Source organism: Hyla sarda, chromosome 2, assembly GCF_029499605.1.
Source record: "Hyla sarda isolate aHylSar1 chromosome 2, aHylSar1.hap1, whole genome shotgun sequence".
NCBI classification, from domain to species: Eukaryota; Metazoa; Chordata; class Amphibia; order Anura; family Hylidae; genus Hyla; species Hyla sarda.
In genome coordinates, this window is record NC_079190.1 from 448,800,719 (window position 1) to 448,814,719 (window position 14,001).

Sequence of the window (14,001 nt, forward strand, 5' to 3'; positions counted from 1 at the left end):
TGTACATAACTACCGTATATACCGGCGTATAAGACGACTTGGCGTATAAGTCGACCCCCAACTTTTACAGTTAAAATATAGTTTGGCATATACTCGCCATATAAGACTACCCCTCCTACCACGATGTACGGTACCTTGTAGTTCCCCCCACATTAGGTAGGCATCATGTTCCCCCACATTAGGTAGGCAGTTTAGTCCCCCCCCCCCCACATTTGGTAGGCAGTATAGTTCCCCCCACATTAGGTTGCCAGTATAAATTTTCTTTTATTTAACCCTTCCCGCAGAATGGCTTATATATAAGCCGTGATGTGCAGGCAGTTCGCGCATCACGGCTTATATATATGACACGCAGTTAACCCAGCGATGCACAGCATCGCACGGGTTAGCTGGCAGAAGTCTGTCGATGGTCCTGGTCAGCGATCACTGTGATTGGTCCCTGTGGACCAATCACAGTGAATGAGCTGACTGGGGGGGTAAAGTTCATTTCCCCTGCTCTGCCTGCCACTAGAAGTCTGAGCAGAGCAGGGGAAGATGTCGCTGAGAGCTGCGGCGGGGGCCGCGGCACTTACCGAGTACCGGTGCGGCAGTGGGGACCGGCGGCAGGCTCTCAACAGCTGGAGGCAGACGGGTTGGCGGCGGGTAAGTGGAGGAGGCGGCGGCGGCATCTGAATCAGAGGCAGCAGTGAAGCTCTTCGCTGCTGCTTCTGGTAGTTTCAAAACTACAACTCCCAGCATGCCCTTTGGCTGTCTGGGCATGCTGGGAGTTGTTGTTTTGCAACATCTGGAGGGCCGCAGTTTTGAGACCACTGTGCAGTGGTCTCCAATCTGTGCTCTTCCAGATGTTGCAAAATTACAACTCCCAGCATGCCAAGACAGTCCAGGCATGCTGGGAGTTGTAGTTCTGTAACATCTGGCCCTTCAGATGTTGCCGAACTACAACTCCGAGCATGCCTGGCAGTCTGTGCACGCTGAGAGTTGTAGTTTTGCAACATTTGGAGGGCTACAGTTTAGATACCACTACACAGTGGTCTCCAAACTGGTCCTCCAGTTGTTGCAAAGCTACAACTCTCAGCATGCCCTTCGGCTGCCTGGGCATGCTGGAAGTTGTAGTTTTGCAACAACTGGAGGCACACTGGTTGGGAAACATTGTCTGTTTTCTAACTTAGTGTTTCCCAACCTGTGTGCCTCCAGCTGTTGCAAAACTATATCTCCCAGCATTCACTGAAAAACCGTACATGCTGGGAGTTGTAGTTTTGCAACAGCTGGGGCCCACGGGTTGGGAAACACTGAGTTAAGTAACAAACGCTCAGTGTTTTGCAAACAGTGTGCCTCCAGCTGTTGCATAACTACAACCCCCAGCATGCACGGACAGCCAAAGGGCATGCTGAGAGTTGTAGTACAGGGTACATTCATACAGGCAGATTTACAGTGAGTTTCTCGCTGCAAGTTTGAAATGCAGCAAATTCTGCTGTAGCTCAAAACTCGCTGTAAACCCGCCCGTGTGAATGTAGCCTAAAAACACTACACTACACTAACACATAATAAAGGGTAAAACACTACATATACACCCCCTTACACTGTCCCCCCCCCCCCCCCCCCAATAAAAATGAAAAACGTATTGTACGGCAGTGTTTCCAAAATGACAACAACTCCCAGAATTTCTGGACAGCCACTGACTGTCCAGGCATGCTGGGAGTTTAGCAACAGCTGGAGGCACCCTGTCTGGGAATCACTGGCGTAGAATACCCCTATGTCCACCCCTATGCAATCCCTAATTTACTCTTCAAATGTGCATGGTGCTCTCTCACTTTGGAGCCCTGTCGTATTTCAAGGAAACAGTTTAGGGCCACATATTGCACATTTTGGGGGACTTTTTCTCCTTTTACCCCTTATGAAAAGGAAAAGTTGGGGTCTACACCAGCCTCTTAGTGTAATTTTTTTTTTACATTTTTACACTAAGAGGCTGGTGTTGCCCCATACTTTTTATTTTCACAAGCGGTAAAAGCAAAAAAAGACCCCCAAAATTTGTAACACAGTTTCTCCTGAGTACGGAAATACCCCATATGTGGGCGTAAAATGCTCTGCGACCGCACAACAAGGCTCAGGAGTGAGAGCACACTATGTACATTTGAGGCCTAAATTGGTGATTTGCACAGGGGTGGCTGATTTTACAGCGGTTCTGACATAAACACAAAAAAATAAATACCCACATGTGACCCCATTTTGGAAACTACACCCCTCACGGAACGTAACAAGGGGTATAGTGAAACACCCCACAGGTGTTTGAAGAATTTTCATTAAAGTTGGATGGGAAAATGAACATTTTTTTTTTCACTAAAATGCTGGTGTTGTCCTAAATTTTTCATTTTCACAAGGGAAAATAGGAAAAAGCTCCCCAAAATTTGTAACCCCATTTCTTCTTAATAAGAAAATACCCCATATGTGGATGTAAAGTGCTCTGCGGGCGAAGTACAATGCTCGGAAGAGAAGGAGCGCCATTGGGATTTTGGAGAGAGAATGTGTCCGAAATTGAAGGCCATGTGTGTTTACAAAGCCCCCATAGTGCCAGAACAATGAACCCCCCCCCCCCAAATGTGACCCCATTTTGGAAACTACACCTGTCACAGAATTTAATAAGGGGTGCAGTGAGCATTTGCACAGCCCACTATTCCAAAGATCTGTCAAACACCAGTGGGGTGTAAATACTCACTGCACCCCTTATTAAATTGTGAGGGGTGTAGTTTCCAAAATGGGGTCACATGTGGGGGGGGGGGGGGTCCACTGTTCTGGCACCACGAGGGGGCTTTGTAAACGCACATGGCCCCTGACTTCCATTCCAAACAAATTCACTCTCAGAAAGCTTAATGGCACTCCTTCTCTTCTGAGCATTGTAGTTCTCCAGCAGAGCACTTGATGTCCACACATGGGGTATTTCCATACTCGGAAGAAATGGGGTTACAAATTTCGGGGGTCATTTTCTCCTATTACCCCTTGTAAAAATAAAAATTTTTGGGGAAAAGCAGCATTTTTGTTAAAAAAAATAAATTAAATAAATTCATTTACACATCCAACTTTAACGAAAAGTCGTCAAACTGGGGTGTTAAGGCTCACTGTATCCCTTGTTACATTCCTTGAGGGGTGTAGTTTCCAAAATAGTATGCCATGTGTTTTTTTTTTTTTTGTTTTTTTGCTGTCCTGGTACCATAGGGGCTTCCTAAATGTGACATGCCCCCCAAAAACCATTTCAGAAAAACTCTCCAAAATCCCAGTGTCGCTTTTTCCCTTCTGAGCCCTCTACTGCGCCTGCCGAGCACTTTACATACAGATATGAGGTATTTCTTTACTCGAGAGAAATTGGGTTCCAAATTTTAGGAAGATTTCTCTCCTTTTTACCCCTTGTAAAAATTCAAAAACTGGGTGTACAAGAACATGCGAGTGTAAAAAATGAAGATTTTGAATTTTCTCCTTCACTTTTCTGCTATTCCAGTGAAACACCTAAAGGGTTAACGCACTTACTGAATGTCATTTTGGATACTTTGAGGGGTGCAGTTTTTATAATGGGGTCATTTATGGGGTATTTCTAATATGAAGGCCCTTCAAATTCACTTTAAAACTGAACTGGTCCCTGAAAAATTCTGATTTTGAAAATTTTGGGAAAAATTTGAAAATTGCTGCTGATCTTGGAAGCCCTCTGATGTCTTCCAAAAGTAAAAACACATCAATTTTATGATGTAATCATAAAGTAAACACATTGTATATGTGAATCAATATATAATTTATTTGGAATGTCTGTTTTCCTGATAAGCAGAGAACTTCAAAGTAAAAAAAAATGCTAAATTTTAAATTTTTTCATAAAATTTTGGAATTTTTCACCAAGAAATGATGCAAGTATCGATGAAATTTTACCACTAACATAAAGTTAAAAATACGTCACGAAAAAACAGTCTCTGAATCAGAATGAAAGGTAAAAGCTTCCCAGAGTTATCAATGCTTAAAGTGAAAGTGGTCAGATGTGCAAAAAACGCTCTGGTCCTTAAGGCCAAAATGGGCCTGGTCCTTAAGAGGTTAAATTAACTGGTGCCAGAAAGTTAAACAGATTTATAAAGGACTTCTATAAAAAAAAAATCTTAATCCTTCCAGGACTTATCAACTGCTGTATAATACAGAGGAAGTTTTTTTTTTTTTTTTTTTTCTTTTAACTTCTTTTCTGTCTGTCCACAATGCTCTCTGCTGACACCTCTGTCCATGTCAGGAACTGTCCAGAGCAGGAGGGGTTTGCTATGGGAATTTCCTGACATGGACAGAGGTTTCGGCAGAGAGTGCTGTGGTCAGACTGAAAGGAAATTCAACAAGGAAATAACTTCCTCTGTAGTATACAGCAGCTGATAAGTACTGGAAGGATTAATATTTTAAGTAGAAGTAATTTACAAATCTGTTTTAACTTTCTGGCACCAGTTGATTTAAAAGAGATGAAGTGCAGTAACCCAACACAGTCTGTGTATATGCGGTGCCACAGCTCTGCTGAAAAGCTGATTGGTGGAAGTGGCAGGATGTCTGTACCCACCTAATCAGGTATTGTTAGCCTATCCTGATGGTAGGTGATCAGTGTAAAATGCTTGGAATTTCATTTAGTAAAATAAGTTTTAGGGTGCGTTCACGTGTGTATTTTATGCTACCCATTGAAAATTTGCTGAAGCAAATCTGCAGCAGAAAATAAGCGTGTGAACTGACCCTTAAAAAGTGCCTAAACTTTCGTACAACTTCTGACATGTCATAGAGAAGTAAAGGAAGACAAGTGGCTTCCCGGGAAAGCTCCCATAATGTTATCTATATATGGATAGTTACATCCTGAGTTCTTCCCTGGGGATTTCTTTTGGATGTGGGACATATCCCGTTGTATGCTTATAACAATGTTTCCCAACCAGGGTACCTCCAGCTGTTGCAGAACTACAACTCCCAGCATGCCTGGACAGCCAAAGGCTGTCCGGGCATGCTGGGAGTTGTAGTTTTGCAACAGCTGGAGGCACCCTGGTTGGGAAACACTGGCCTATAGAGTGAGATACGTTGCAGCCTTCTGTCAGGTATAGATCGGGAGTCCTCAGGATGGGTATGTGCACACAGGACTGCTGTGCTGCAAATCTGCAGCATTTCAGTCCTCTATATACAGTGCATTCTGAAAGTATTTATTTTTAATTCCTCAACGACGCAGGCTGTAAATATACGTCCTGTTGAGATGGTACTTAATGCACCAGGACCTAGGTTTACGTCCTATACATAACCGCGAGCATCGGAGCGATGCTCTGGTCATGCTCAGCAGGTCCCGGCTGCTAATAGCAGCCAGGGACCTGCAGGTAATGGCGGACATCTGTCCGCCATGAACCCCTCAGATGCCGTTATCAATACAAATCACGACATCTGTAGAAGAACGGCACTTAATGTCAACGATCGGATTGCCCGAAGTGCTGGCTCGGCGATCCGATCATCTGTAATGCCGGACGGAGGTCCCCTCACCTGCCTCCGTCTGTCTCCTGGCGTCTTCTGCTCTGGTCTGTGATCGAGCAGACCAGAGCAAAATATCACTGATAACACTGATCAGTGCTATGTCCTATGCATAGCACTGAACAGTGTTAGCAATCAAATGATTGCTATAAATAGTCCCCTATGGGGACTATTAAAGTGTAATAATAAAAGTAAAAAAAAATTGAAAAAATCACCTCCCCAACAAAAATGTAAATTGGCCGTTTTTCTTCATTTTACCCCCAAAAAGTGTAAAAAAAAATAAAATAAAAATACGGAGGAAAAAATGAAAACTTAAAAATAAAAATGTCTGCGTCCTTAAGGCCCAAATGGGCTGCGTCCTTAAGGGGTTAAAGACCCTATAACTTATTTTTACATTTTGTTGTGTTGAGGTCTTTCTGTAAAAATGACACCATCTCTTTCTTCTGTAGGTCCATACGATTAAAATGATACCCTATTTATATAGGTTTGATTTTGTCGCACTTCTGGAAAAAATCATAACTACATGCAGGAAAATGTATACATTATCATATTCTGACCCCTATAAATTTTTTATTTTTCCACGTACAGGGCGGTATGAGGGCTCACTTTTTGCGCCGTGATCTGAAGTTTTTAGCGGTACCATTTTTGTATTAATCAGACTTTTTGATCACTTTTTATTCATTTTTTTATTATATAAAAAGTGGTCAAAAATACCCTGTTTTGGACTTTGGAATTTTTTTGCATGTTTATTTTTATTTTATTTTTTTTTTAAATGGGAAAAGGGGGGTGATTCAAACATTTTAGGGAAGGGGTTAAATGATCTTTATTCATTTTTTTTTTTTTTTTTTTTTTTGCAGTGTTATAGCTCCCATAGGGGGCTATAACACTGCACACACTGATCTTTTACATCGATCCACATTATAGAAAGGGGGCAGACTCAGGGCGTACAGGCACGCCCTGTGTCCTTAAGGAGTTAATTGCTGCCTGTAATATTGCCATTTGTAAAAAAAAAATATATCCTTAATAGCAAACTGAAAGCTGTAGTCCTCTTATAAAGTCTAATATATGGCTTGGAAATGGCAAATCCTTAATTGTAGTTACAAGGTATGCTGTGACTTGTAGTTGCCGTCATACAGTTCAAAAGTACGTTATTCTCAGTTCCTTATAACAGTGTTCAGCATTTGTTACTGATATTCATCCAAATGACGGCAACCCTGTAAGTGCTCAGTTGTGGTATAGTCAGTTAATGCTCGTAGCAAACTTCTCCAGATTACCGTATTTATTGTGGTATACCACGCACCGGCCTATAACACTCACCCTAATTTTTCCAAGGAGATTTTGGTAAAAAATTTTTTTACCAAAATATCCTTGGAAAATGAGGGTACGTGTGTGCAGGTGTACCTCGATAAACTGTTTCTGGCGGCTTCTGCAGTTCAATGATTTAAAACAAGCGCTTTAAATCATTGACGTGCAGTGGCTTCTGTGGGGCCGGAGTGCCGCTGCTCTATTCATTCCCCGTCCCCGGTTTTATAGATAAATAACCCCCCGCCGCCGCTGCCTGACTCCCTCCCCGTCCCCGGTTTTATAGTTAAATATCCCGCAGCCGCCACTGCCCATTTCCCTCCCTGTCCCTTGTTTTATAGTTCCATGTGCCCTGGGGACTGCGGTCCTTAATGCTCTGGCAGCCTCCTGAGCTGTCACTGCGCCGCCACTGACTGACGAGTGACTTCGTCTTCAGGACGTCACTCGTCATTACGCGGCGCACAGTGACAGATTAGGAGACCGCCGGAGCATGAAGGACCTCAGTCCCCAGGGCACATGGAACTATAAAACCAGGGACGGGGAGGGAATCGGGCAGTGGCAGTGGGACTCTGGCCAGGCAGAAGCTGCTGCAGTTCAATGATTTAAAGCACCCGCTTTAATTCATTGAACTGCAGTGGCTTTTGCGTGGTCACAAACAGTCTATTGGCATATAACACGCAGATAGACTTTAGGCTAAAAAATTTTGCACAAAAAATGCATGTTATATTACGATAAATACGGTATATTGCAGTTGTGCCCATATTAGTAGTTAGATTAGATCTTATCTGCTCGCTGGTGAATTCGTGGTGGCTGGCGTGCCATATCTCACTTCCCCGCTGCCAGGATCACAATGCAGTCTTTCTGCCGGTGTTGGGCGCTCTGTCTCGTGCGTGTGAGACTGAGTGCACAGTAGGTGCGGAATACTAGGTTACATGAGTTATACTGCGGACTGCGCCACTTACCTGGTTATGATCGCAGACTGCACCGCTTGGCGACTGTTAGATTGCGGACTGCGCCGCTCAAGTGTGATGGGCAGTCTGAGATAGAGGATGGGACGGCTGTAAGTAGCATCCTCGTGTAGCGCTGGCAGATCAGCAATTCATGGGGCAAATTTGAAAAAAACTATAAAACAAAATAAAGAGGAAGATAACAAATGTGTTGATATTGTTAGCAGCAAATAGTCTGAAATAGCCATTGAATAGCCCTGTGAATTGCTGATCTGCCAGCTCTGCAGGAGGACGCTACTTACAGCTCCCATCCTCTATCTCCTGCTGCACATCACACTTGAGCGGCGCAGTCCGCAGTATACCTCATGTAACGAAGTATTCCGCACCTACTGTGCACTCAGTCTCACACGCACAAGACAACAGAGCACAAAACACTGACAGAATGACTTGTGATCCTGGCAGCGGGGAAGTGATCTAATCTAACTACTAATACGAGCACAACTGCAATATAATCTGGAGAAGTTTGCTACAAGCATTAACCCCTTAAGACGTTTTTCAGTTTTTTGCATTTTCATTTTTTCCTCTTCACCTTCTAAAAATCATAACACTTTCAGTTTTGCACATAAAATTATATATGATGGCGTATTTTTTGCGCCACCAATTCTACTTTGTAGTGACATTAGTCATTTTACCAGAAAACCCACAGCGAAACGGAAAAAAGTCATTCTGCGACAAAATTGAAGACTTTTGGGGGCTTCCGTTTCAACGCAATGCATTTTTCGATAAAAATAATACCTTATTATTCTGTATGTCCATACAATTAAAATAATACCCTACTTACCGTATTTATCGGGGTATACTGTGCACCGGCCTATAACACGCACCCTCATTTTACCAAGGATATTTGGGTAAAAAACGTTTTTTACCCAAATATCCATGATAAAATGAGGGTGCGTGTGTGCGCGTGTATACCCCGATACACCCCCAGGAAAGGCAGGGGGAGAGAGGCCATCGCTGCCCGCTTCTCTCCCCCTGCCTTTCCTGGGGTCTAGAGCCCTGCTGCCGGCCCTTCTCTCCCCCTGGCTATCGGCACGGCTGCCCGTTCTGTCCCCCTGACTATCGGTGCTGGCGCCCCATTGCCGACGCCAATAGCCAGGGGGAGAGAAGCGGCGCCGACAGCCAGGGGGGGAGAAGCGGCGCCGACAGCCAGGGGGAGAGAAGGGGCAGCGGCACCCATTGCCGGCGCCGCTGCCCTGTTGCCTCCCCCCATCCCCGGTGGCATAATTACCTGTTGCCGGGGTCGGGTCCGCGCTGCTGCAGGCCTCCAGCGTGTGTCCCCTGCGTCGTTGCTATGCACGTGCAGTGCATAGCAACGACACAGGGGACACACGCCGGAGGCCTGCAGCAGCACGGATCCGACCCTGGCAACAGGTAATTATGCCACCGGGGATGGGGGGAGGCAATGGGTGCCGCTGCCCCTTCTCTCCCCCTGGCTGTCGGTGCCGCTTCTATCCCCCTGGCTGTCGGCGCCGGCAATGGGGCGCCGGTACCGATAGTCAGGGGGACAGAATGGGCAGCGGCGCCGATAGCCAGGGGGGAGAGAAGGGCCGGCAGCAGCGCTCTAGACCCCAGGAAAGGCAGGGGGAGAGAAGCGGGCAGCGACGGCCTCTCTCCCCCTGCCTTTCCTGGGGGTGTATCGGCGTATAACACGCACATAGACTTTAGGCAAAAAATTTTAGCCTAAAAAGTGCGTGTTATACGCCGATAAATACGGTATATAGGTTGGATATTGTCGTACTTCTGAAAAAAATCATAACTACATGCAGGAAAATTTATACGTAAAAAATTCTCCGCTTCTGACCCCCTATAACTTTTTTTATTTTCCCGCCTATGGGCCAGTATGAGGGCTAATTTTTAGCGCTGTATTCTGAAGTTTTTATCGGTACCATTTTTCTATTGATCAGACTTTTTGATTGCTTTTTATAAATTTTTTCATGATATAAAAAGTGACCAAAAATACACTATTTTGGGCTTTGGAATTTTTTGGCGCGTACGCCATTGACCGTGCGGTTTAATTAACGATATAGTTTTATAGCACGCGGCAATACCACATATGTTTATTTTTATTCACACAGTTTTTATTTATAAATTTTTTTATATGGGATATTTTTTTTTTATATGGTGATTCAAACTTATTAGGGAAAGGGTTAAAAACTTTTTTTTTTATTTTTATTTTTTTTTGCAGTGTTATAGCTCCCATAGGGAGCTGTAACACTGCACACACTGATCTTTTACCCTGATCCCTGCAAAGCCATAGCTTTGCATGGATCAGCGTTCTAGGGGCTCGATTGTTCAAGCCTGTAGCTCAGGACATGACGGAGCAAGGTAAGGGGGCCTCCGCTCGCGTCCTAGCAGATCGGGACATTGCGATTTTATTGCGATAGTCCCGATCAGCCCTACTGAGCTGCCGGGAAGCTTTTACTTTCCTTTTGGACGCGGCGATCAACTTTGATTGGCACGTCTGAAGGGTTAATAGCGTGCGGCAGAACGATCTGTGCGGCGCGCTATTAGCCCAGGGTCCCGGCTATCGTTAGCAGCCAGGACCGAGCCGGTATGATGCGGGGTCACGGCGTGACCCCGTTTTAATTACCGGGTGCAGGGCGTACAGGTAAGCCCTGCGTCCTTAAGAGGTTAACTGACTATACCACAACTGAGCACTTACAGGGTTGCCGTCATTTGGATGAATATCAGTAAAGAATGCTGAACACTGTTACAAGGAACTGAGAATAATGTACTTTTGAACTGTAAGACTGTAACTACAATTAAGGATTTACCATTTCCAAGCCAAGACTTTATGGGAGGACTACAGCTCCCAGTTTGATATTAAGGAGATATTTTTTACAAATAGAAATATTACAGGCAGGAATTAATAGGTCTTTTTTTATATGCTTGTAATATGGTATACTAGATTTAGAATTTATATCTAGGTAGTTTAATCACAGGGCCCTTGTCACACACCCCTAATAATTTTATTTGTTAATATTGCGGTATAATAAACTATGTAATATTCATCCAGTCCCTAATGGTATGGTATTTTTCACATATATTTATCTGTATATTTGACCTCTATACCCATATACCCTTGAGCGCCAAAAATCTTATCACAATTTGGAAAGAGAGAGCCCTGTCTATATAAGGTCTACCAGCTTGCAATGCATATGAGAGCAACAACAAAGACCCTGTACACAGATGGGAGAAACTTCCAGAAAGTCAACAATTATGGCAGAATACAAAAAATCTTGGCTTCATGGCCAAGTGACCAGAAAGAAGCCTCTCAGATTATGCTGTGGGGGTGTTTTTCAGTGATTAGGACAGGTAAACTGGTTAGGGTGGGGACAAAAAGTAATAGAGCAAAGTACGGAGAGATCCTTGATGATCACCAGATCCAGAGAGCTCAGGTCCTCAGACTGGGCAGAAGGTTCACCTTCCAACAAGACAATGGGGGAGATTTATCATAACCTGTGCAGAGTTGGCCAGTTGCCCATGGCAACGAATTAGATGGCTTTTATTTTTGAAAAGTCCTCTAAAAAAATGAAAACAATCTGGTTGCTGTTGGCAACTGCACCACTTTTCCTCTAAGCACACGGTCAAGACAACACAGAAGTGGATTAGGAGCAACTCTGTGGATGTCCTTGAGTGGCCCAGACAGAGGCCGGACCTGAACCCAATCATATATCTATGATGTGACCTAAAAATGGCTTCCACCGACTGTCCCCATCCAGCCTGATCGTACTGAGTAAAGGGTCTGAATACTTTTGGCAATACAATATTTAAGTTATCATAGGGTATTGGGTGCAGAATGATGGGAGATTGTAGTTGTAGTTTTGCAACAGCTGGAAGCACCCTGGTTGGAAAACACTGGTGTCTATGATATCATCTTGTCAATGAGCTGTATCTGGACTAAAATAGGGCTCAGCTTTAACTCCTTAAAGGGGTTCTCCCTTGTTTATACTGTTTTTTATTATGTTTGTGTGTTATGTGTGTATAAGTATGTGTTTTTTTGTGTGTGTTGTGATTATGTATATATGTATTCTCTTACCTTTTGTGAAGATCCGGAAGCTGGCCCCTTTTACTTCCAGTGGCTTGCTGTGTACCTCGGCCTCCACATGTTGTGTTCGGTAAGTGGGATGTCGGGGGGGGTGTTTCTGACGTCCAAGGCGAATCTTTTCTTCCTGTTTCTTCCGTGGCTCAGCGACGAATCTGCGGCCTCTTCCGGCGCATGTGCATTTTTTTTTTTTTTTACCAATAGTTTTTTTTGTCTAATTGACAAACTGTCTGCGCGAAGCTATGCTATTAGCGTAGACCTAACGTACGCTACGCTGTTAGTGTAGCACTTGCGTACTCGCGCATGCGCAGTCAGTTTGTCAATTAGACAAAAAAAACTTTATTGGTAAAAAAAAAAAAACTACCTGCGCATGCGCCGGAAGAGGCCGCAGATTCGTCGCTGAGCCACGGAAGAAGCAGGAAGAAAAGATTTGCCTCGGACGTCAGAAGATAGGAAGGACAGAAGCAAGAACACACACCCTGACATCCCACTTACCGAACACAACATGGCGGAGGCCGAGGTTAAACAGCAAGCCGCTGGAAGAAAAAGGGGCCAGCTTCCGAATCTTCACAAAAGGTAAGAAAATATATATACATAATCACAATACACATAAAAAAAACAACCAACATATTCCACCAAGCTGTACAGTGACTTGTCATTACTCAAATCTGTCCCCGTTCCCATTTGGGCTACAGGTGTAAATTCACCTGTCTGTATAATATTGGAGTACTTGGAGGAAACGCACAAACACGAGAACATATAAACTCCATACAGGTGTTGTTTTTTTTCTTCAGGGTTCCCCCCCCCATGTTGCTTATTTAACCACTGTAACATGCATCCTCATTTTTCCAAGGAATTTGGGGTATAAAAAAAACAGAACTCTTTAAACCATTGAACCGCAGCAGCTTCTGCGGGGCCAGAAAGTTTATCGGCGTATAACAAACACCTTTAGCTTAAAATTATAGTTTAAAGAATGCATGTTGTTTGCAGATAAATACGGAATGCTCTGTCAGTAATCACGATTTGATGAACGAAAAATATACCCAGTGGTTAAATGGATTTTTTAATGGAGTACAAAGAAAGTTTGGGGGGGGGGGGGATCCATTCCTTTTTATGGGAACACCGAATATGCCCGAGGGCTGTAGTTGGGTTCAGTGCTCCCATAGACAATGAATGGATTGCGTGCTGTCTGCAGCATGCCCTCCTCACTGAGCACCAGGTCCTGTCTCCTCTAGATCTGGGGGGGGGGGGGGGGGGGCTCAGCTACTTATCTCCTATCCTGTAGATAAGGTATAAGTAAACTTTTGCCTAAGTTCTCCTTTAATATTTTGTATTGAAGGAAAAAAACTTTATTAAAGAAATATTGGAAAATAATATAAATGCTCTATTTTTTTTTCATAGGTGCCTGGTGAAAATTTGCACAAGAAGACACAACATCATCATTTTATTTTTTTTTATTTAATTTTTTTTTTTAATATCCCGGATTCAATTTGGCCTTAAACAATAAGACTCTACCAGCTTTCACGTTTTTACAAAAAAAAAATTCTTGTGGAGTGCTAGATGTGTATATTTAAATTCCTGAAAGATTTTTTCACTTTCACATTTTAGCAACAAAAAAATGTGCCATGTAATTTTGAAGTGTGTGCTGCCTTGAAGATTGAATCAAATAAAATATTTTATATTTATCACATCAGCCTTTAGCATGTTCATTCATAGATCAGTAATGTTTAGTAAAATATTTTAATCTAGAGCAATGGTTCTCAACCTTCCTAATGCCGCTAATAGAGTTCCTCATGTTGTGGTGAACCAAACCATAAAAATATTTTTGTTGCTACTCCATAACTGTAATTTAGCAGTTTCCCTACATTAGGTATAGGCAGCAGCAGTTCCCCCACAGTAGGTATAGGCAGCAGCAGTTCCCCCACAGTAGGTATAGGCGGCAGAATCAGTACCACACCCCCCCCCCCCCCCTCCCCCAGTAGGTTGAGGCAGCAGAAGTCCCCCCACTGCAAAGCAGCAGAGGTTTGCTATGGGGATTTGCTCCTACTCTGGACAGTTCCTGACATGGACAGAGGTGTCAGAGAGCACTGTGGTCAGGCTGAAAAGAACTACTCAACTCCCTCTGGAGCATACAACAGCTGATAAGTA

At 43.8% G+C, this 14,001-nt stretch overlaps 1 protein-coding gene across 1 annotated transcript in view; it reads left to right on the forward strand.

The window, feature by feature from the left end:
- ZNF654 (zinc finger protein 654) overlaps nucleotides 1-13,525 on the forward strand; it is a 45,992-nt gene extending 32,467 nt beyond the window's left edge. Inside the window, exon 9 of the mRNA XM_056559356.1 lies at nucleotides 13,255-13,525. Within this exon, the coding sequence (XP_056415331.1) occupies nucleotides 13,255-13,265 (11 nt within the window). The 3' untranslated portion in view covers nucleotides 13,266-13,525. The remainder of the gene's footprint in view (nucleotides 1-13,254) is intronic.
- Nucleotides 13,526-14,001: the final 476 nt, after the last annotated feature.